The sequence below is a fragment of the Falco peregrinus genome, chromosome 5 (assembly GCF_023634155.1).
Source record: "Falco peregrinus isolate bFalPer1 chromosome 5, bFalPer1.pri, whole genome shotgun sequence".
Taxonomy (NCBI): domain Eukaryota; kingdom Metazoa; phylum Chordata; class Aves; order Falconiformes; family Falconidae; genus Falco; species Falco peregrinus.
In genome coordinates this window covers 86,382,342-86,401,711 of record NC_073725.1, presented here as the reverse complement: position 1 = coordinate 86,401,711, position 19,370 = coordinate 86,382,342, and the positions used below count along the sequence as shown (strand labels likewise).

General features: G+C 55.8%; 2 protein-coding genes across 5 annotated transcripts; one reads left to right on the top strand and one right to left on the bottom strand.

The window, feature by feature from the left end:
* Positions 1–135: 135 nt before the first annotated feature.
* On the top strand, positions 136–9,414 carry PDAP1 (PDGFA associated protein 1). The gene is made up of 6 exons (XM_055805825.1): positions 136–257; positions 4,173–4,264; positions 6,217–6,324; positions 6,728–6,849; positions 7,736–7,887; positions 8,581–9,414. Exons 1-6 carry the CDS (start codon positions 245–247, stop codon positions 8,637–8,639), a joined length of 546 nt encoding a protein of 181 aa, XP_055661800.1. The 5' UTR covers positions 136–244; the 3' UTR covers positions 8,640–9,414.
* A 2,011-nt stretch (positions 9,415–11,425) lies between these two features.
* On the bottom strand, positions 11,426–18,826 carry ARPC1B (actin related protein 2/3 complex subunit 1B). Of its 4 annotated transcripts, none has more exons than XM_055805812.1 (10): positions 18,672–18,826; positions 15,886–15,966; positions 15,005–15,109; positions 14,213–14,435; positions 13,774–13,881; positions 13,241–13,447; positions 12,914–12,989; positions 12,629–12,825; positions 12,180–12,270; positions 11,426–11,725 (listed from the first exon to the last, which is right to left on the bottom strand). In XM_055805812.1, exons 2-10 carry the CDS (start codon positions 15,947–15,949, stop codon positions 11,687–11,689), a joined length of 1,110 nt encoding a protein of 369 aa, XP_055661787.1. In that variant the 5' UTR covers positions 15,950–15,966; positions 18,672–18,826; the 3' UTR covers positions 11,426–11,686. The 4 variants fall into 4 exon arrangements, with proteins under 4 accessions (XP_055661787.1, XP_055661788.1, XP_055661789.1 ...); XM_055805813.1 differs by having other exon boundaries at positions 15,886–15,959; positions 18,671–18,823; XM_055805814.1 differs by lacking the exon at positions 18,672–18,826 and adding an exon at positions 16,635–17,348 and having other exon boundaries at positions 15,886–15,959.
* Positions 18,827–19,370: the final 544 nt, after the last annotated feature.

Here is a 19,370-nt window from a genome sequence, read left to right as displayed (position 1 = left end):
GGGGACGCGGTCCCGCTGCCCGCGGCGGGGCGGGGGGGGCCCGGCGGGGCAGGGGCGGCCGTGCCGGGGGCGCAGGCGGTGCCGAGGGCAGCCTCGCGGCGGGGGCCTGGCGGGCCGTGGGGACTGGGCGGGCGCCGAGGGCCGCGCGCCGCGCGCGGGGGTGGGGCGGTTTCCGCTTCCGGGTCGCCATTCGGGGCCGGGGGGGGGCCTCGCTGCAGCTGCCGCAGCCGCCATCGCCGCCGCGATGCCGAAAGGAGGTGGGGGCCGGGCCGGGGGGATTCGCCCCTATGAGAGGCAGCGGAGAGGGGGACGGGCGGCGGCTGAGGCGAGGGAGGCCCCTCAGCCCCAGGGAGGAGGGGAGAGGCGTGGGGGGAGGCTCCGGCTGTGGAGGCTCAGGGCGGGCAGGGTTCCTCCTGCCCCCCGGCGTGGGCTGGGGGGGGGGACACGGACGGACACAGGGTTCGTTCCCCGTCCCCGGGTCTGAGGGGAGGTCTCTTTCCCTCTCTCCCCCGCCTTGGGGAAGCGTGGTGGCGGGGAGGTCTCCTTTTCCCCTTACCGGCTGCGGAGGGTCTTGGGAGAGGGGAGTCCCCCTCACCCCTCCTACGGCTGTGGATGGCCTCTGGGGTGGTCTCGGTTTCTTCCCCCAGCCCGCTTCTGGAGGGCTTCGAGGGGGGGTGGGCGGTTCGCTCCCCGCCCCCCGAAAACATGGTAGCTTGTCCCGTCTCTCACAGAGCAGGGGGTCCAGTTCTGTGCCCCCCAGCAAGCGCCATGGGATCGCAGGAGTCCCAGAGGATGCGCGGTGCCGGACGCCCCCGTGGGGCCGGGAGCGGGCTGGGCCCCATGTGCTCCCCGCCGGGCTGGGAGCCGCAGCCGGTTCCCCCGGGGCAGAGCTGGGGGCACACGGACGCCCGGGGAGGGGAGTTTGCAGCTACACGGGGGTCCCGGGGGGCACCACGGGAGACACAGGCTCTGTGTGGTGCCTAACGACCATCCCCTCCCGGTGGGTCAGCGGTGGAGGCCTGAGGGGCTGCATAGGGGAGTGCGAGGGTCCGGCCCAGAGGGGCGGGGGGGGTGGGGTGGTCTTCGGGTCAGGGGCTCCAAACGTAGCTGCTTTCATGGGGCTCCAGCACCTCCGCATCTGGGCATTACGGAGCGGGTACTGACTTGCTTCTGTGATTAAGGAGAAGTAATGAGGGACTGACAGGCTGTCACGGCGGAGCTGGATCCACCCAGAACCTTCTCCAGATGCACCATCTGCATAATTGGCTCTGTGAAACCCCAGTCATATACATTAATGTAAACCAGCCCTCATCATTCATCTTCCCTGTAGTTTGCTCCAATTTATTTCATCAGCATTTCCCAAGGTTTAGGACTAAATCTGCTTCCCTATTTAGATTTTCTTTAAGCGCTTTATTTTGTGTCCATTTGCACAATATTAGTAGACAGGGCTGAAGCTTTCGCCTGTTTTTTATGAAGGCAAAGAACTGTGGTGGGTTATAACCCTGGTTACCATGTTTAAATGCCCCATAATTCAGGGTTTCCTGCTCTACATTTCATCATACAGTTTTAAATGTTTGTTTCAAACCTTTTGCTTCTTGAGAAAAGAGGGAGCTTCGCTTGCCTCCCCACCCCCGAGTCAGTAGGAGTTACTGTATTGTTAGCAGTAAGAGTGAATTTTTGTAGTCACTGTTTAATATAAAATGGGGGGGGGGGGGGTGTTAATCGGTCAGTAATAAATTATTTCTGATTACTTCGTTCTTTTTTTTAATACTTTGATCGTAAAAAAGGTATTTCCTTAAATATTCTTCCATTCTCTTTTAAGTTCCTTAATTATGCTGTTTAAAGCTGAAGACAAATGTATTTGAGTGCGCCTGCCTTAGGTGCCAGTGGTCTTTACTGCAGGTGAAATCTGTAGGTGATTATGTTTTTAAAGTGCTTCACAGAGGAGGGTAAAAATCATTATCCCTGTTTTACAGATGGGGAAACTGAGGCACAGAGCAGAGCTGAGTTGTGCAGCATGATGTGGTAGGTCAGTGGCAGATGTAGAACCAGCACTTTGCTTGTCCAGCGTGCAGTTTGATGTCTCTGCGAAGAGCAGAGTCCTGTCCCTGCACCTTGCTGAGCTCCCCACAGTCTCTCCAGCCGCTGAGGTGGTGGCACTGCTGCTCCCACTCAAAGGGGTCTTCTCCCCATGCAGGCTTGAATACAAATGAGATTTGATTCACTCTTCTATTTGCTGCTTTTTAGGTGTTTAATGTAAGATAATTTCTCATTAGTTGTTTCCCTCCCTTTATTACTGTTGTTTTATTTGCAGTAATAAGGCTTTTGTGTTCTTGAGTTCTGAGCCCAGTGTGAAATTCTGAGCCTAGCTGGACACGACTGCCTGGCACGGGCTGAGCTTGGTTGAGTTCAGTTTTCTTGGTGTTACGTAGTGTCAAAGATATTGCTGTTGTTCCATTTAGAGTGATGTCATTTGCTGGGCAGTGGGATAAAGTCTCCTGGGCTGGAGTGCTCCCTTGGCAGATCTTGTTCCCAGAGGGTGTCAGTGTTACCGTGTGGGATAGTTGGGAACAGGAGACACACGCCTTTGGGTGCAGCAAAGCTTTTGGTTGCACTTATGGTTTGAGTGTCCACAACGTTCCACAGCTGAGTTCAGAGGGAAGAGTCTGGGCTCTGCGCTTCCCCATTTCATGCGAGGAAAAACATCTCAGGAGTCTCTGTAAGGCTTTGCAGTGAGGCTTTTGAGATAATTTATTCCACAGCTCAGCTTTTACTGAGCTAAAACGTGTGAGAATTTGTTTATGCTGAGCAGAGGGCTGGTCAGAAAATGTTAAATTTCTAAAGCTCGCAGTGCACAGAGGCTGCCTGCGCTGGTGCTCCCTGTCCTTCTGAGTCTGACAGTGCAGCTGGCCACGGCTGTGGCACATCGGTTCAGCAGTGGCGGGTCCCTCCTGTGCCTCCTGCCTTCCTCTCCTGAGGAAGAAAGGACAATCCCCATCAGCCCTCCCGGCCACCATAAGGTTTCCGTTGTCCTCGGCAGGTGAAGCAGGGAAGGTGAGAGCGAGCAAGGATTTCCTGCTCCTTCCCTCGGACTTCAAAGACTCCTGCAGTAGCAGAGAGCTCCCTTGCCTAAGCTGTTTGCTTTTTGCTAATCTCGTGGACCATTTGTACCCTGAGCTCCCTGGCTCAAGGCTGGAGGCAGCTCTGTTCAGCTTGCTTCCCAGCAGTTCTTGGAGCTGTAAGAACATAAACAGAGCAGTCACTTGCAGGAAGCATTAATGGGTTCAGCAATTCATTAATAAACAGAATTCTAAACTTGAGAGCCCATCTTAGCCGGGCAGCCCAGCCAGCTAAGCTGACTCTCTCCTCTTCCTGCTTCCTAGAGCTTGTTTTTATTTTTCCTTATAAAGCAGTGGAACATGGAGGCTCCTTTTCGTAGTCTTTCAGCTCTCATTATAATTCCCAAAGCTTTTGTCCAATTAGCTGCCTACTTTCTCTTGGCACAGCCTTAGTATAAGGGAGGGGTTAAGGAGGCAAGCTTGTCAGAGAGTTGGTTGTAACCGTGGCAGCCGCAGGAACATGCTGTGATTCCTCCCGTGCAGGAAGCACAGAGCGTGGCTGTGGGGCTGAGCAGCCCTTGCCAGTCCGGGAAGTGAATCAGAGAGGCCACAAGCACAGGCGTGAGTGGGCAAGGAAGGGTGGCGTCACCAAGAGCTGTGGGGACACTTGGAAGCTTGTTGCCACGTAACTGGCATCGCGGCTCTGTGATGGTTGAGGGACAGGGGTATCCCCTTCAGGGAGGATTTTTCTGGCTCGCTCTGTAAGATGGGCCTGTGCTTGATTAGGAAAACGCTGTACAGCTGATAGGCTGCATTCAGTTCTGGTGTCTCCAAACACAGCCCAAGGGGAAAGAAGGAACCAATTCTCTGAGTATCTTTCTCTAGATCAATAATCCCAAATCTCTGTGCAATTTACCCAAAAATCTTGGAGTGTTTTATGGAGGCTGGCAGGTTCAGGGTGTCTTTTTCATTGTTGTTGTTATTTAGATTCTGTCAGAGAAGCTGTTTTGGTTTATCCTGTCTGCACTGAAAATCCAGAGAGTGCTGCAGGAGGAGTACACCTTTCTGGAAGCTTACCCCTAAAGCATTTATTAATTTATTTTTTTTGTACAGGTAGAAAAGGAGGCCACAAAGGCCGAGCAAGACAGTACACAAGTCCTGAAGAGATTGATGCCCAGCTCCAAGCAGAAAAGCAAAAGGCAAGGGTATGTGTTTTGCCTGTGTTACATACTTACTGTCAGAAGTCCTGGCCTGGACAGCATGCTTATCTTGCAGTTCATGAGAAATGGCAGCTTAGTCAAGTGTTGGAGATTTTTCTGTCAGTGATCACAGTATGAGTTCTGAATATCTCTGCCTGGGGAGACTGCATGGTGTCATCCAGTCTGGTGCCTCACAAAAGTGAGGCCAGGTAGACCATCCAGTTCACAATTTGAAGGTTAAAGGTAGGGAGGATGATCACACAGCAGCTCTAGGCATGTGTTCCCCCCATATGTCATCATTCTGGTCTCCAGTGTCAGCTGATTTTTCTGTCTGTGCTCTGCAGATTGGCTATGGAGAAAAAGGGCTCACATCTTGACATCTTATTGCATATTGAAATTATTGTATTTGCCTTCTTTCTCTTCTAGATTTAAAAGACCAAACTCTTTTGACTCTTTCCTGTACGCATGATTTTCTTGTTTTCCTCTGACTTGTAGGAGAGAGAACAGTTTTCTGGCATGACTCCTTTTTTGGGTGTGTTTCTACGTCCCAACATAGGACTGTAACAGCTGCCCCCACTTCCACATCTACCTGACTGGTGTTATGAGAGGCGTGGATACTTTTTGTAGTACTTGCTGTCTTGTATTTCCAGATCATCACAGCTACGATGACACTCTCACTGCTGCTTTTCTGTGACTTTCTGGAAGTGCTGCCTAAGCCAAAATACACTATTCCAGCTGAAGCCTCAGCACTGACTACAGTAGGATAATTATACCCCTTGTAGGAAATACTGATGAATACCTCGAGAAGAAGATTACTCTTTCAAGCAGTTATGAGCCATATTGTTGACTCCTTTTTAATGTTTTGACCAGCTGCAACTCAAGATGATTGTGTGGTTTGCTGCTTCGCCATATATTCCAACTTTGTGTTGGATTTCTTCTTCCAAAGTATAACTCCTCTGGTTTTGTTTTCTGATTCCACCTTCTTGATTTCATGCCATCTTTCCAAATTCTGAAACCACTTATGGGTCTGATCCTGTTTTCCAGAATGATTCCAACTCCTGCCAGTGTGATGTCATTCACAAACTTTATGAGTGTTCTCTACTTCCGAGTTGTTAATAAAAATGCTAACTGGAAATGGAACAGGACACAGGACAAGTAGGACCCCACTTGAAGTCTTGTTTCAAAACAAACCAGAGAACTGCTCTTTGAGAAGGAATTCTTTGTTTTGGTCTTAATTCATACCACATAGCGATGGTTAGATCTAACACTGATTTGTTAGGGAGAGCTTAAAAAAAAATAATTAACAAAATTACCCCTCTTACTGCCCATAGCGCAGCCAGTTGCTAGGATGAGGGATATTTGGCGGTGGTAGATACGTGGCTATTCACACCCATGTTGGTTGTTCTTATCGTCTAATGATTTACAAATTAATTGCTAGGTTTCTGACTAGTAAAAGCAGTGTTAAAAATAGGCTGTATTTTCTTGGATAATAATGTTCTGGTTGATGGTTGTCACTTTGAGCTTCTCTAGGATTTTTTTTTTTTTTATCTAGATCTAGGATGGGATCCAGCTCTACACTACATCTGTGTGGTTTCCGGTCCCTGAGATATTATGCACTGGAAACCTGGGCCAGATTGTCTCCTGGAGATCTTTCATTTGGGGAAAGTAAAGTGCCAGTTCTGGCTTTTACAATTGATTTCCTGGTCTGTTACACAGAGAGAACAGCAGAGTTGTTTAAAGGTGGTCTGCTGGGGCAGGTGGTGTGCACTGACATGTTGAGAATGAGCTCTTGTTTTGTAACAGCCAGGCACCCTTGGTGTCACATGGGCCACATGAGAAGCACCAGTGCTCTTGGAGCTGTCTCTAATCCCTCCAAAACGATCTCATTTAAGAGTCACTGTTGGATTTGGGATTTTTATTGACATACATTTTTCTCTTAATTTCCTGTGATTTTGTAGGAAGAAGAGGAGCAAGAGGAAGGAGGCGAAGGAGCAACAGGGGACCCCAAAAAGGAGAAGAAGTCTTTAGATTCAGATGAGAGTGATGAAGATGATGATGATTATCAGGTACTGTCATTCTCAAGTCACTTAATGCATTTGCACCACCCACATTCTTGGGGCAGGAGAGACATGCACACTCTTGACTCCAAGTTCTCTTTGAGAGCTACCTATAGTAAATTTTTTATGGAATAACTATTTTTAGAAGCCAAAAAAACTACTTGACAGCATTTTGTCGTCAGAATGAAAACTTGTGTAATTTTACAAGTGAGACGCAAAGGCAAGAAGATTTCAGAAAAGGCTGAAGATGCCTGGCAGTATAAATCTTGGTTCATATATGGTTTTGCTGTCTGGTAGTAAAAACATCTTGAATTCTGCTTTTGGGGTGTGTTGCAGTGTATTTAATGAGCTCTGGTGCAACAGAGTGCTGGGTACGAGAAAGCTTCCTAACCTTCTTGTTCTTGAACCTTAGCAAAAGCGCAAAGGAGTGGAAGGGTTGATAGACATAGAGAATCCCAATCGTGTAATTCAGACAACCAAAAAAGTAACTCAGCTGGACCTGGATGGACCTAAGGAACTCTCACGACGAGAGCGGTGAGTCTTTCCTGCTGCCTTGGCAGGAGCTAGTGCATTCTTGGAATTGCGTCCTTGCTGGTGGCAGCAGCTTAACACGGGGAGGTGTTTCCCTGCTGCGTATGCGTTGGTGTTTCAGGGAAGCCCTTTAAATGTGTTGCTGTCTAATGCAGACACTGAGCAGCAACAGACTGTCGAGCAGGACTCACCATGGTTCAAAATGTCTTTTCCTTACAAACTACAGAAACTGTCTGCCCTCTGGGAGCAGCTGTGGCCATCCTGGAGCCAGGCAGCTTGGCCAGGTGCACTAAGGGAGTGAAGTTTGCTGAGAGGCGGATTTAGGCCATTCCTTCCCTGAAGTTTTATGCCAAAACCCAGACGTAACTGAAATCCATTAACCAGAGGTCGCTTTAATCTTGCTACAGAAGGTGCCCTAGTGACAGGTAGCTGTTCCCAGATTCCAGGCATCGTGGTGAGTTGTCTGAGAAGCTGAATCAGATGAGAACGAAAGTTTAGTCTTCTAGTTCCATTTAGCAATGGAGAGTTTCAGAGTGAAAGATTTAAGCTTGCTTATTTGGGATAGATTGCTTCAGCAGAAGTACACCTTTGAGGGTAAGGCTGGGAAAAACATGTAATGGTGCTGTGCAGTCTGGGGCTAATTCATGTGACCTCATTGTGTGTCAGTGTCTGTATTTAGCTGTACGAAAGCAGAAATACTCTCTGTCATCGTTCCTGTTCAAACCCTGCAATAGATAAAAACTGCTTTGAAAACTGGTGACAGGGCCCCCAGTCTCTGTGGGCAGTCCATCTCTGTCCTCACTCCCTTCCCAGTCAGAAAGTCTCCCTCACTGCCTCTGCCTGCGTGTTTATGTGATGTTCTGGTGACTGGTGTGTTTCACTCAAACAGAGAGGAAATAGAGAAACAAAAGGCAAAAGAAAGATACATGAAAATGCACCTAGCTGGTAAAACAGAACAAGCGAAGGCAGATCTCGCCCGACTAGCCATCATTCGGAAGCAAAGGGAAGAAGCTGCCAGAAAGAAAGAAGAAGAAAGAAAAGGTTAGAGAGTAATTAATCATATCCTCTTCTTTTTGTGGTGGCTGCGCTGCCAAGAGGCATGATTTCTCATATCATACATAGTAATCCCTCATCTCCTGTGACTGTGTGGTGTTGCTGTCTTCACAACTCTCATCAAAACCAGAATCGGCTGTTTCTTTCTTATAAAGCTCTAGAACATCTGAACAGGGAGCAGGGCAAGAGGGAAGGGAGTTGCCCTTGACATCCATATTGTCCTCAGCCTCCCAGGCAATGCTTGCTCCAGTTTGGGGGTTTGGCGGGTTCCGTGTGCTGGATGTGATTTTTCTGCTTTGCATGCTGGGGATCCAAACTGCCCAGGGAGTCTGCGGCACTCCTCCCCTGCCTGGACTTTCTCTTCAGCTCTGATCGGTGTGAATGGGAATTCTGATGAGCATGGCTTCTCAGTAGCTTCCACAGAGAAATTTGAGCATCAGCAGCAGGGTGATGTGTGGACGGCTGAAGAGAGAGGCCAAGGACAGAGGGAACGTGCAAGGGGGGCTGCTTCTCTTGACTCTGGAGGGTTTCTACCATGGATTAGCGGGGAGGGTTGGATATTTTCCCATTACCTCACTGTACATGACTCATGGGGTTTTGGTCTCGGGGGCTGTCAAGCCACCCCCACTCCCTGGCGTGCGCTGTGAAGTGGTGAAACCTCTGTTGTTTTTCCTCCCCCAGCAAAAGACGAAGCGGCCATGGCAGGTAAAAGACTGCAGTCTCTATCCCTTAACAAGTAAGCACAGGACATGCAAGAGGAGGAAACGCCAGGGAACTGTGCCTGGTGCCTGCCAGGAACTCTGTCGTGTTGCATACCATTGATGCCACGTAGGGTGTACTGAGGCATCGAAGTCACTTTCACCTCCAAGAGACACTGACAATGTTTGTCCTCATCCTGGCACAGATTTCCATTTGGGGTTAGGGGCAGCTGCTATCTTTGGTGCAGAACTGTGCTGAACAGCAATTCTCTGTAACAGTTTGGAAACCTGAATGTTTTTGCTGTTTTTAGGGTTAAGAACTCATAGACAGGGGGCAGGGTGGGAGGGAGCTGTGCGGGAGGGGAGATGCTTCAAATATTAGATTGCAAGAAAATAGATTGTGGGGTCATTATGGGGTGGGGCATGGGGTGGGGAACTTTGACTTGCTAGTGAAAGCCCAAAAGATAATGTATCTGCAGAATCCTTTTGGGCGAATGGCCCATCAAATTTTGCTGCAGGGTGTTGCAGTATAAGCTGGGAGCCTGACTTCACGGACATCTGGAGTGCCGTTCCTTCCCAGTTTCATCCCTCCTTTCTTGCAGCCAGTCTCCCCTTTTCCCTCCTCTTCATTTTTATTTTTTTTCCTTCTCCTTATTAGGGATAGTGCCAGTTTTTAACCACATCATCCTTTATTTAAAGGAAACAAACAACAACATTAATTGTATCAGACCCAGATGGATAAAAATACTTCATAAAGTTTAAAAAACAACAACAACAGAACTTGTATATTTGGCTGATTAAAATGTAAGTTATCATATCTGCTCTGTCATCGCCTGGTGTGTGTGTGTAAATGAACACGAGTGTACAGGCTGCTGCTGAGGTGCCAGGTGCTGTAGCGGTCTGATGCTGTGGTGACTTCTGCATTGGCTGCTTTGCCGTTTCTGTGTTGTTTGTGGTGTGGAATGTGGCTCGAGGTTCAGCAGCGCCATCAGCAGATGCAGCCTGAAGGCAAAAAGCTTTTCCCGCTGTCTCTACACCCCCCCACCCCCCCCCCACCCCCACTCCCCCCTGCACAATCTGGTTACCACAGTGGAGAAGAGTTACCCTCAGGCTGCAGTCTGTCCTTGTCAGGGGGCCAGTCCCCAAGCTGTCACCCTGTCAGATGTCCTGTCTCTTGGTGTAGGGCTGCTGGAGCAGGAGGTGCTCTAACCCGCTGCACCCCAGGAGGTCCAGGCAGCCTGTGCCAGCGACACCAGCGCTTCCCAGATTCACTCGCCAAAGGCTGGAGGAGATTCAGCCCCAGCGCTGAGATGAGAGCACTCTCGCAGTCACCAGCAGAGGTGACAGTTGTAGACACGCAGGATGACAAATGTGATTTGTTCTGTGTCATCCTGTCCATGCCTGGCTGCAGGGACTTGGGCATGAGGGTGTGACAGAGGGATGTCCTACAGGGAATGTCACTGTTGAGTTGCCTGCTCAGACCGCACTGGGGGGAATTTGCTTTCCTGGTGTGGGAATGCTGGGTCATCTCTGCGTGGGGGCACAGGTGCAGGCCCTACAGCTGTTCCCGCAGGAACTTTTGTGCCCCGAGGCATGATTTGAGACAGGAAATACCTTCAGGGAGCTATGACAGATGCGTGGTACCAGGAGAGGTGCCCTGCTGTCAGCTGCGAGAGGGAAGAACTGATGGTGGGGGCAGGGCTGGCACAGGTTCAGGAGGTGGAGGCAGCAGGGTGGTGGGAGGCAGCAGGCTGATGCCTGGGACGGGACAGGGTAGAAGCCACAGGTGGTGAGGGGGAGAGATGGGGCTTGTTCACATGGGGTGAACACACAGAAATGGGTGGAAAAATCTTTTTCCCAGCAGAACGCACCTCCCACTAACTAACGGCTGGACCAGAACCCAAATGTCACCGTCCCTCTCCGCCAGCCAGCCCTCCCCTCCCGGGCCGAGGTCAGCGTGAGGGCTGCTCTGCGTCAAGGGGCGCCGCAGGAACAGGGTTTAGCCCGAGCTGTTGCAGCAAAGTCCGATCCCAGGAGGAGTAACCAACCGTGTTGCGCTGCACAGGTTCCTTCTCCGTCGGTGATAAATGCAGGATTTCCCCTTGCAGAGACGCGCCGTTTAAGGCACAGCGGCACTGAAGGAGCGGCAGGGCGTCTCGCTTGCCCTGACACACCAGGTGCTGGTTCTTCTGCCTTTGCCAAAGCCTTTAGCAACCACTTCATCGCAATTTCATACCCTCTGTGAGATGTGTGACCCTGCCCCTGTTTACCACATGCAATTCAACCCTGCTCTGAAACAGCAGGGTTTATCCACTTTCTTACAACTTCTTCAAAGGCTCCTTGGTACTCCTGGGAGCAGCTTTGTCCTTCCAGTCTGGCTGTGAGGTGGGACTGCGCGTACCCCGAGCTAGAGATGAGGAAGGGGGAAGTTGGGGGTGCTCCGATAAAATTTGCCTGGCAGGCCACGATGATGGGCTGGGAAGGGGCAGGATTGGTTTGGCAGCCCAAGGTTTCTGAGCTGGCTCCCAGGATGTGAAATCCCACACCTGGTGGCACTTGACTGGTGTCCAGGAGGAGACAGGTGCTGGGAGCAATGGGGGAAGCCCGCACTCACTTGCCACCTCTATCCTCTCCCCTACCTTCTCTCTAATACCAATGTTTTGAAATTGTGCAGAAGCAGGGAACAGGGAGGCGACATTCCCCTTTTCCCCGTTGTCCTGATTCATCTCCAGAGCTGGGGACAGAAAGGAGAATGCGGCACAGCAACTGTCATGTGCTCTAGCCACATGCATGTTCACATTCAGCTTGTTTAAGAAAATATCATTGGATTTATACAGGAAATTCCTTACTTTATTTTTTATTTCTTTCAAGCTATGTATGACCAGCATCAGGTAGGATGGTAACAAAAATAGTAAAAAAGAAAATCATTTTTCTCTTGTCTGAGAGCAGACGCCGGGGCTGGCTGGCAGCCAGGGACGCGTGCCGGTGGCATCGTGGCCAGCTCGCGGGGCGCGGGGGCTCGCGGGGCAAAGCAGGCAGGCGCGGCAGGAGCAGGCTGGCAGCCGGGATGCCCTTCCCGGATGGCTCCTTCATTTGATCTTGAGATCCTTCAGTGCCGACTCCAGGCTCTAAAATGGGAACGGGAGGTTGTTCATCAGCTTTTTGCTTTCCAAGGTGACCGGAGGTGGCTGGGGAGCTGAAAGGGGGGACACAGCTGGGGGTGAAGCTGTCCCCTGCGGTGCCAACCCATCCCTATGGGGAGGGGATCCCAACTTCTGCTGGTTTTGGCTCATTTTTCAAGCCATGTGGGCAAAGCTGAAGCCAGGAGAGGGTGCTGGACCCCTGTGCCAAGGCTGGTGTCAACCCCCACCTCTGACTGAGCTGTGAAAGCGCCACCCAGGGCAGTCCCCCACCCAGCCCTGGGCTAAAGGAGATCCCACCCAGGACTGTGGGACCCACCACCACCACAGCAAAGAACTGCCTAGCAGCAGGATGAGGGATTCCAATTAGAGCTGTGGCTAATGAGGGTTTGATGCTGGCTGCTCCCAGTCTGGGGATCACGACATTTTCGGGACGCCTCACCTTGACATCCCAGATGCTCATGCCGCCGTCCATCCCAGTGGTGCAGAACTGTGAGCAGTTGGCCTTCCCGCCGGTCAGCACGGAGATCTGGCTGCAGGGCACAAAGAGGCAGCAGGGAGTCAGCCCCGGCTCCCTGCCGAGCCCTCGGGGCTGGTAGCCAGTGGGTGGGAGTGGGGCTGGACCCCTTCATCTCCCCCCCCCCCGCCATGTGTAGGGTTTCCCCAGGGAAGCCCTGGGGCTGTCCCAGCTCCCAGGGCTGGACCCCTTTATCTGCCCCACCTACATGCAGGGATGGTCTGGGGATACCCAGGGATGCTCCAGGGCAGTCACAGCTCCCAGGCTGGGCAGCAACACAGCCAGAGGATGCTTGGGGACCAAGACGCCCAAGCAGCCCCACAGGTGACCCAGCCAAGCCTGCCCTTGCACCCACTCGTCCCCCCAGCAGGCACCTGATGCTGTTCTTGTGCAGGGTGTCCAGCATGGCGTTGGCAGTGTCCGAACTCGCTTTCTTGTCCAAGTTCTGGAAGCGCTCGCGGGCAGTCAGGCCACGCTGGGAGCTCTGCTTGGGGACGTCCAGCTTCCCCCCGAAGGTCAGCGTGCCCTGGCTCTCCTCGTAGGTGAACAACATCGGGTAGCAGTCGTGGCCCTGGGGAACCAGTGATGCCCTGCTCAGCACCCTCCTGCTGACTCCCAGCACGGCGCCCACCCTGCCTGCACCCCCTGCCCCGACTCACCGCAGCCACCAGGCTGTTTTCAGTGATGAAGGTGACGGCCAGGAGGGGCAAGGTCTCGGTGCACAGGGAGGCGACGCTACAAGGGCAGGTAGGCCAGGGCGTTAGCAGGGAGCTGAGCTTCAGCCTCTGCACCGAGACCGGCGCAGCTCCTAACACAGGTGGAAGCCACAAGGCTACAAGGAGAGACGCTGCCTCCTCCATCCACATCTGCTTGGTCCGACCCAACCCAGATGTCTCCATCACCAGGATGGTTTTGGGGACAACCACCTGCCCGGCACCCACAGTACAGCCGCCCCGAGCCCCCCCCCGAGCCCCAGCCCTGCTTACGCCATCTTCTTGCTGGCATCAGCGAGGCAGAGGGTGCTGTCGTGGCTCACCCAGGCGACGCGGGTGCCGCTGGCCGAGAAGCAGATGCTGTGCACCCACCCGCAGCTGCTGCTCGACTCGAACATCAGCTCCCCGAAAGGCATCTTGGAGCCCCACGGCGTGGGGCTGGGCCGCTCCTCCACCTCCTTGATGTAGGCTGAGAAGATCCTGGGGAGGAAGAGAGCCTTGCCACACGTCCCCCGACACCGGAGCTGCCTCCATCCCTGCCCCCTTGCATGACTCAGTTTCCCTGTCAGAGCCTGTGGGGTGCCCCAGTGGGATGGTCCCCAGGACACCCCCCAGCCCTCCCTGCATCTCCCCCGTGCCCCAACCCTGGCTCCCAACAGCACCTGGAGGGGTGAAGCCCCATGGGCAACCAGGGTACTGGGCTGCCCCACACACCTCTGTGCAGCACCAGAGTGAGACCCCAACCCACCCTTGGGGGGTCCCCCCACCTCAGGCCCCACCAGTTGCCCACCCTCCTTGCTCCTCACCGGCACTTGAAATCGCAGGAGCCGGCAGCCAGGAGGACGTTGTTGGGGTGCCAGTCGAGGCTGAGGACCGTTGAGCGGATGGGCTTCTTGATGTGCTTGCAAACCCACCTGCATGGAGAGTGGTTGGCATCAGTGGGGGAGCATCACCACCCCCAGAACCCCCCCCCCCGGGCTTTCGTGGAGGCTGGCTGAGGGTGGTCGGGGCCCCCAAGCACCCCAGGAGCTGCCCTGGGCCACCACCCTGCAGTAACAGCTTGGGCACAGGAAGTACCCCCATCTCCTCATCTGTCTCTGCGTCCTCCTCCAGTTCCTTTGCCTCCCCCATCTCCTTCTGTCTCACCTCCATCCATCCATCCTTCCCATCCATCCATGCCCCCTCTATTTCTCCCTCCTCCATCTCTCCCAGAACAGAGCCCCTGAGGCCACGGCAGACCCTTACCAGTCATTTTCCTGCTCAAAGTAGCAGATGGAGATGAGCCGGGAGCCGCTGCCCACAGCAAACTTATTCTCCTTGGGGGACCACTTGACGCAGCGGGCGGCCCGGTTGATCCGCAGGATGACCAGGGTGGGTTTCCAGACATTGCCCTTCAGGGTCCAGACGTAGGCATTGCGGTCGGTCCCACACGTCACCAGCCGGTTGCTCTCGGGGGCCCAGTCAATGCCTGGAGGGTGGGGGATTGAGGGGGACCCAGGGAGCCATGGGAATGGGGACGGGTCACTTGGGGCTGGAGGCTATCTGAAGGCAGAGCTGTTCTGGGTGGTCTCTGCTCCAGAGTCTCTCTGCCTTATTCCCACATCCACCCCAAATCATCCCACCCCATCCCTTGCCATTCCTCCCACCACAAAGCATTCCATCACAACCCAGCCCACCCCATCTCTCCCCTCCATCCACCCCATCCCACCTCATCCCTTCCCGTCCCATCCCTCTGACCCCATTCCAATCCAACCCATCTCACTCCATCTATCCATATATATCCCTTCCCATCTATCCATCCACCCCATCCATCTCATCCCACCTCATCCCTCCCCATCTCATCCATCCCACCCACAAGGTGCCTTCTGATATACTCTATCAGGGCCAGGAGGTGCAGACACCACCTGCTCCCCCTCCTCTACCTGCTGCACAACCACCATCCAGAACCTGCTGGTGCCACCAAGTGGGGCCAGACCGGCTCTGCGGCACGGCCACCCCCCATCCATGTCCCTGTCCCCTCTGCCAGCTGGAACTCACCTGTCACCTGTCCGTTGTGTTCCTTCAGCTCATGGACCTTGCTCCACTTGGCCCCCTGCTTGCAGTAGATGTGGACCTCGTGGTTGTTGGGGCAGAGGGCGATCTCTGCGGGGCAAGAGCAGCCGGGGCAAAGCCCCCTCCCTCCCTCATGGGCTCTGCCAGGGGGGGAACGGGGCCAGCCAGCATCAACCTGCCCCTTCCTGTGCTCCAGGCTCAGTGGGGCATGGGGGGACCCCACTGAGCCCCATCTGCATGATGCGGTCCCACCAAGCCCCCCACCCCAGCCCTGTGCTGCCCTGAAGCTGCCCCTGCTCCTGCAAACTGCGCTTATGGGGAGGGGAGAACCTCCCCCAGGACCCCACAGCCCAGCGTCCTCCCTTCCCCAGCAAGTAGTCCCGTGGGGCTGGTGGGATGGGATGGGATGAGACAGGACAGGATGGGATGAGATGGGATGGGATGGCTGTGGACGCTCAGCTCCCATCCAGCCCCATCCTGCCCCGCCTGCCCGGCACAGCAGCCGCAGGAGAGAAAGCCCTTTTTGTTCTCTCCCACGTCCCCTGTGCCGTGGCCGGGAAATGCCATCGGCTGTGAATCACCCGGCTCTGCTCTCCTCTGCTCTCCTCTGCTCTCCGGCTTCATCCATCCCTCCCCACGCTGGCTCTGGCCACTGCAATGCAGGGGCTGGCTGTGCTGGCACCCACCATGCCAGCTCTGCCCCAGCAGGACCAGGGGGATGGGGGCCACATGCTGTCCCAGCCCCCAAATCTGTCTGTGCTTCCCTAAACTCAGCCCTGAGCCCGCTCTGCCCCATTGCACGGACAAGAGCTGGTGCTTCAGGCCGCCCCCGAGGGTTCGGGATGGGGTGCCCCAGCCATACTTACGGGTCCGGTCCTTGTTCCAGGCATGGCAGCTGATGGGCTCCAGCAGGAAGCTGTGGTAGGCCATGGCTCACGGGCTGGGGCGAGACCCCCGCAGCCGTCAGGAGATGCTGCTCCGCTCACAGGGACAAGCCCCCAGCGGGACCCCCAGCTCACAGCCCCTCCGAAAATTCCCTCCCACCAGCATCAGCCCCACACTACAGCCCCCATCCCAGCTCTGCCAGGGAAGGGGCTTCCCCAGGATTTCCAAACTCAGGAGACTGCCCAAGCTTGGGGGGCTGAGGGTCCGGGTGGAGCTAGAGATGTTCCCCACGATGCTGCCCCATGGCCAGGACCTCACGCCAAGTGGCCTGTGGCTGGGTGCCAGCTGGGTGTCCATGGCCAAGCACCCTATAGCTGGGTGCCACATGGGTGTCCCGTAACCAGATGGGAAGCAGGGACTTCTTCCAGTGACTTCCAAACCATGCCATCACCCCTGGCTGGCTGGAGCCTAGGGGGCTGGCCAGGTGCATGGGGACCCTGGTGCCAGCACTGCCAGCCCCACATCCACCCTGAGGGTCCCACCACCTCCTCCGACCAGCCCCACAGGGCCAGATCTGCTTACTCCTTCCCTGCCTTTCACTTAGGAAGAGCCAAAGCCCTGCAGAGGCATCTCCATCCCATCCCGTCCCATCCCATGTGTGCCCAGCCCCACGAGCTGGTGACTAATCCCTTCCCCTGGCTGAGCTCCCACCGCCTCCACCAGCACCCACCGACGGCTCCGGAGTCACGGCACGGAGCAGCTTTCCACGGGTCCCCTCCGGGTACCGGGGGTCGGGAAGGGCTCAGAGCAGCGGTGCAGCCCCTCGGCCACCCAGGCAAGGTAATGGCACAGGCACAGGGAAACACCTCGCCGGGGCGTGAGGGAGGGGGATTACTCACAGCTCACTTCTCAGCTATTTTGGGAACTCGCTGAATGCTGCCCGTTTTCTTTGGCAGCTAGAAACGGTACAGGGGACGGAAAAAAGTCCCTCCTAGCAAACCTTTGCCCTGGGCTGGTGAAAAGAAAATCTGTGCGGCTCCATCACCTGCCTGTTACATGTGGCGAGATCCCAGCACCGATGCACAGCTCGACCCCCGCTGCCCCACACCCCACAGCCGAGCCCCCTGCAGCACCCACCCCCACAGGCCAAGGACGCGGCTGCCCAAGCCCAGCCCCACCGACCTGCCCCACAGCATCCAGGGGTCACCTGCAGGAGGGGACAAAGCTGCCACCGCCACGTGCCTCTGCCCCAAGCCCTGCGGCCGGAGCAGCACCACGAGTGCCGGATAAAACCATCGGCAAGCGGGGATGCTGCTGGAGGCGTTGCAAAAGATCAGGAGCAGAAAAGTGTGTGAAACAGGGACGGGGCTGGAATGGCCCTGGGAGGAGGGATGGGAGGCCGGGTGTGCTGCCACGCTTTCCGGCTTCAACGCTTCAACGCTGGCTAGGGAAAAAGCAATGCTTTTTTTTTTTTTTTTCTTGGCTCGTTTGGTTGCTCAGAGGCTTGGACCCTCCTCCCGGGGGGGTCTTGCTGTTCACCCATGCAATGCCAGCACCCCGAGGGATGGGCTCAGCCACTTGCCCCGCAGCCCCCTGGTAAGCAGCCAGGGCTGTTCAGCCGGTTGATCCCCCACCTATCCCTGCAGGATCCCCCACCGCTCCCTGCAGTGGTTTGTGTTTCGGTTCCCCAGCAGCCAGTTTCCAGCCAGTTCCCTGCTGATGACCCATGGGCTGAGCCCGGTCCTGCGCAGGGGGAGCCATGGGGTGACCCACAGGGAGCCTGGCAGCCCCTTCCCCAGCAGGGAAGAGCATCGGAGGGGCCGTGGTTATCCCCCCACTCAACATGGAGGCTCTCGAGGGAGGAACACTGGTATTTTCAGAAGGCCAGACAGGGCGGGATTGGGACCTGATGAAGCTCCGTTATCTCCCCAGCCAGCCCTGAGCATTCGGAAACATCCTCAGAGGAGATAACCAAACCTTGGCAGGAGCCGAGCGCTGGGGGCTCCTCCCAGCCTGGGGAGGAAACCGGCACCAGGGCTGCTGCAGCTGCTGCTGTATTTTGGGTTTTGCTGAGCCCGCCGGGCTGGAAGGAGGTGGGTTTGCACCCACCCGTGCGAACAGTCACAGTGACGGTCCTGCTAGGAACCACAGGACCCCACAGAGTTGTCCCCGGCCACCATGGCAGTCTGGTCCTCCTGCACCACTGACCCCCGGGGAGCCCCTGTGCTCCCCACAGCAAGCCCTTGTACTCCTGCCAGCAAGGTTGAGGACATCCATCCTCGGGCCCCAAGCGTTGGTGTGGGGTGCCCCAGGAGCCAGCCTGGCCCTGGGGGGACACCACTGTCCCAGGGCAGATGGAGGGCAGCTCTGACCCTCTTCCTCACGCTGGGCAAAGCAGGAGGCAGCTGATGCCCGCGGGGGACAGATTGCAGGCAGCTCTGGCTCTGCCGGCACCTACCCCTGCAGGACCCCCGCCAGGGGACCTTTTCCCACACCCCACAGCTGCCAGGCCTCTGGCAAGAGAATAAAACTCAAACTTTCTGCCAAAGCGGGGGGGGGGGGGGGGGGGGGGGAGGAGGAGGGGGGAGAGAGAAAAAAAAAAGCCCAAAACACAGCAACAGCGAAACTCATGATCAGCGAGGCGCTGCCTGCACCCCTTGGACTGCAGAGCAGCTCTGACCGGGGGTCCCACTGCCCCTTGAGCAGGGTGCAAGCACCAGGAGGGGTGATGGCCACAGCCCCCACGGGACAGCCCCAGCTCCTTACCTTGGGCAGCACAGGCAGGGCAGGCAGCGCAGGCAGGGCTAGTTCATGGACTCTGGGCAGTCGACACGAACCGCAGCCCGGAGCGAGCGGTGGGAGCTGCTGGCCGCCCCGCCGAGGCAGCCTGACTTCCCTTTTCCTCTCCGAGAAATGCAACCACTTCCTTACGTGGGCGTTGGGGGAGCGCGAAGCAGCTCGGCGGCCGCCCTGCCCTGCCTGCCTGCAAGCCAGGCCTCTCCACCATCGACATCGCCGCACGTGGAGGGGCTGCCGGCCCGGGATGCTCCTGGCAGCCCCCGCTGCTCGGTGGGATGTGGGCAACTCATGCCGGGTGCACCAGGGAAGGATGCGGCTGGGAGAGCAGAGGGGACGGATCCCCGTCCTCTCTCTCTGGCAGTGGGAAGTTTGCTCACCCCACACTCCCCCTGTCCCTGATGCTTTCTGGGGAGATGGATGGTGCGGGGAGGCCCTGCCGGTGCTGGCCCGCAGCAGGCTATAGCTGTGGTCGAAGCCCACCCAGGGTGAGATGTGCGTCAGCATCACCCCCTGCAGCCGGGGAGATCCGCAGCCCAGCAGGACCCCGCAGCGCCTGGACCTGGCCGGCCCGAGCAGCAGCTGCTGCTGGTTCCTGCATCCCACTGAGCCCAGCGGGAGCGGAGCTCTGCTCACCCCAACACACCATGTGTGCACCCCTCTATTTTTT

Excerpts from the sequence above, each read along its gene's own strand:
- ARPC1B (XM_055805811.1), bottom strand. The coding sequence starts at position 15,258 with ATGCAGATGGGGCTCAGTGGG. Across the intron at positions 13,882-14,212 it reads TTTGAGCAGGAAAATGACTG|GTGGGTTTGCAAGCACATCA; the intron begins GTAAGGGTCTGC and ends CTCTCCATGCAG. Across the intron at positions 11,726-12,179 it reads TGAGCATCTGGGATGTCAAG|AGCCTGGAGTCGGCACTGAA; the intron begins GTGAGGCGTCCC and ends TTCCCATTTTAG.
- PDAP1 (XM_055805825.1), top strand. Across the intron at positions 6,850-7,735 it reads GAACTCTCACGACGAGAGCG|AGAGGAAATAGAGAAACAAA; the intron begins GTGAGTCTTTCC and ends TCACTCAAACAG. Across the intron at positions 7,888-8,580 it reads GAAAGAAGAAGAAAGAAAAG|CAAAAGACGAAGCGGCCATG; the intron begins GTTAGAGAGTAA and ends TTCCTCCCCCAG.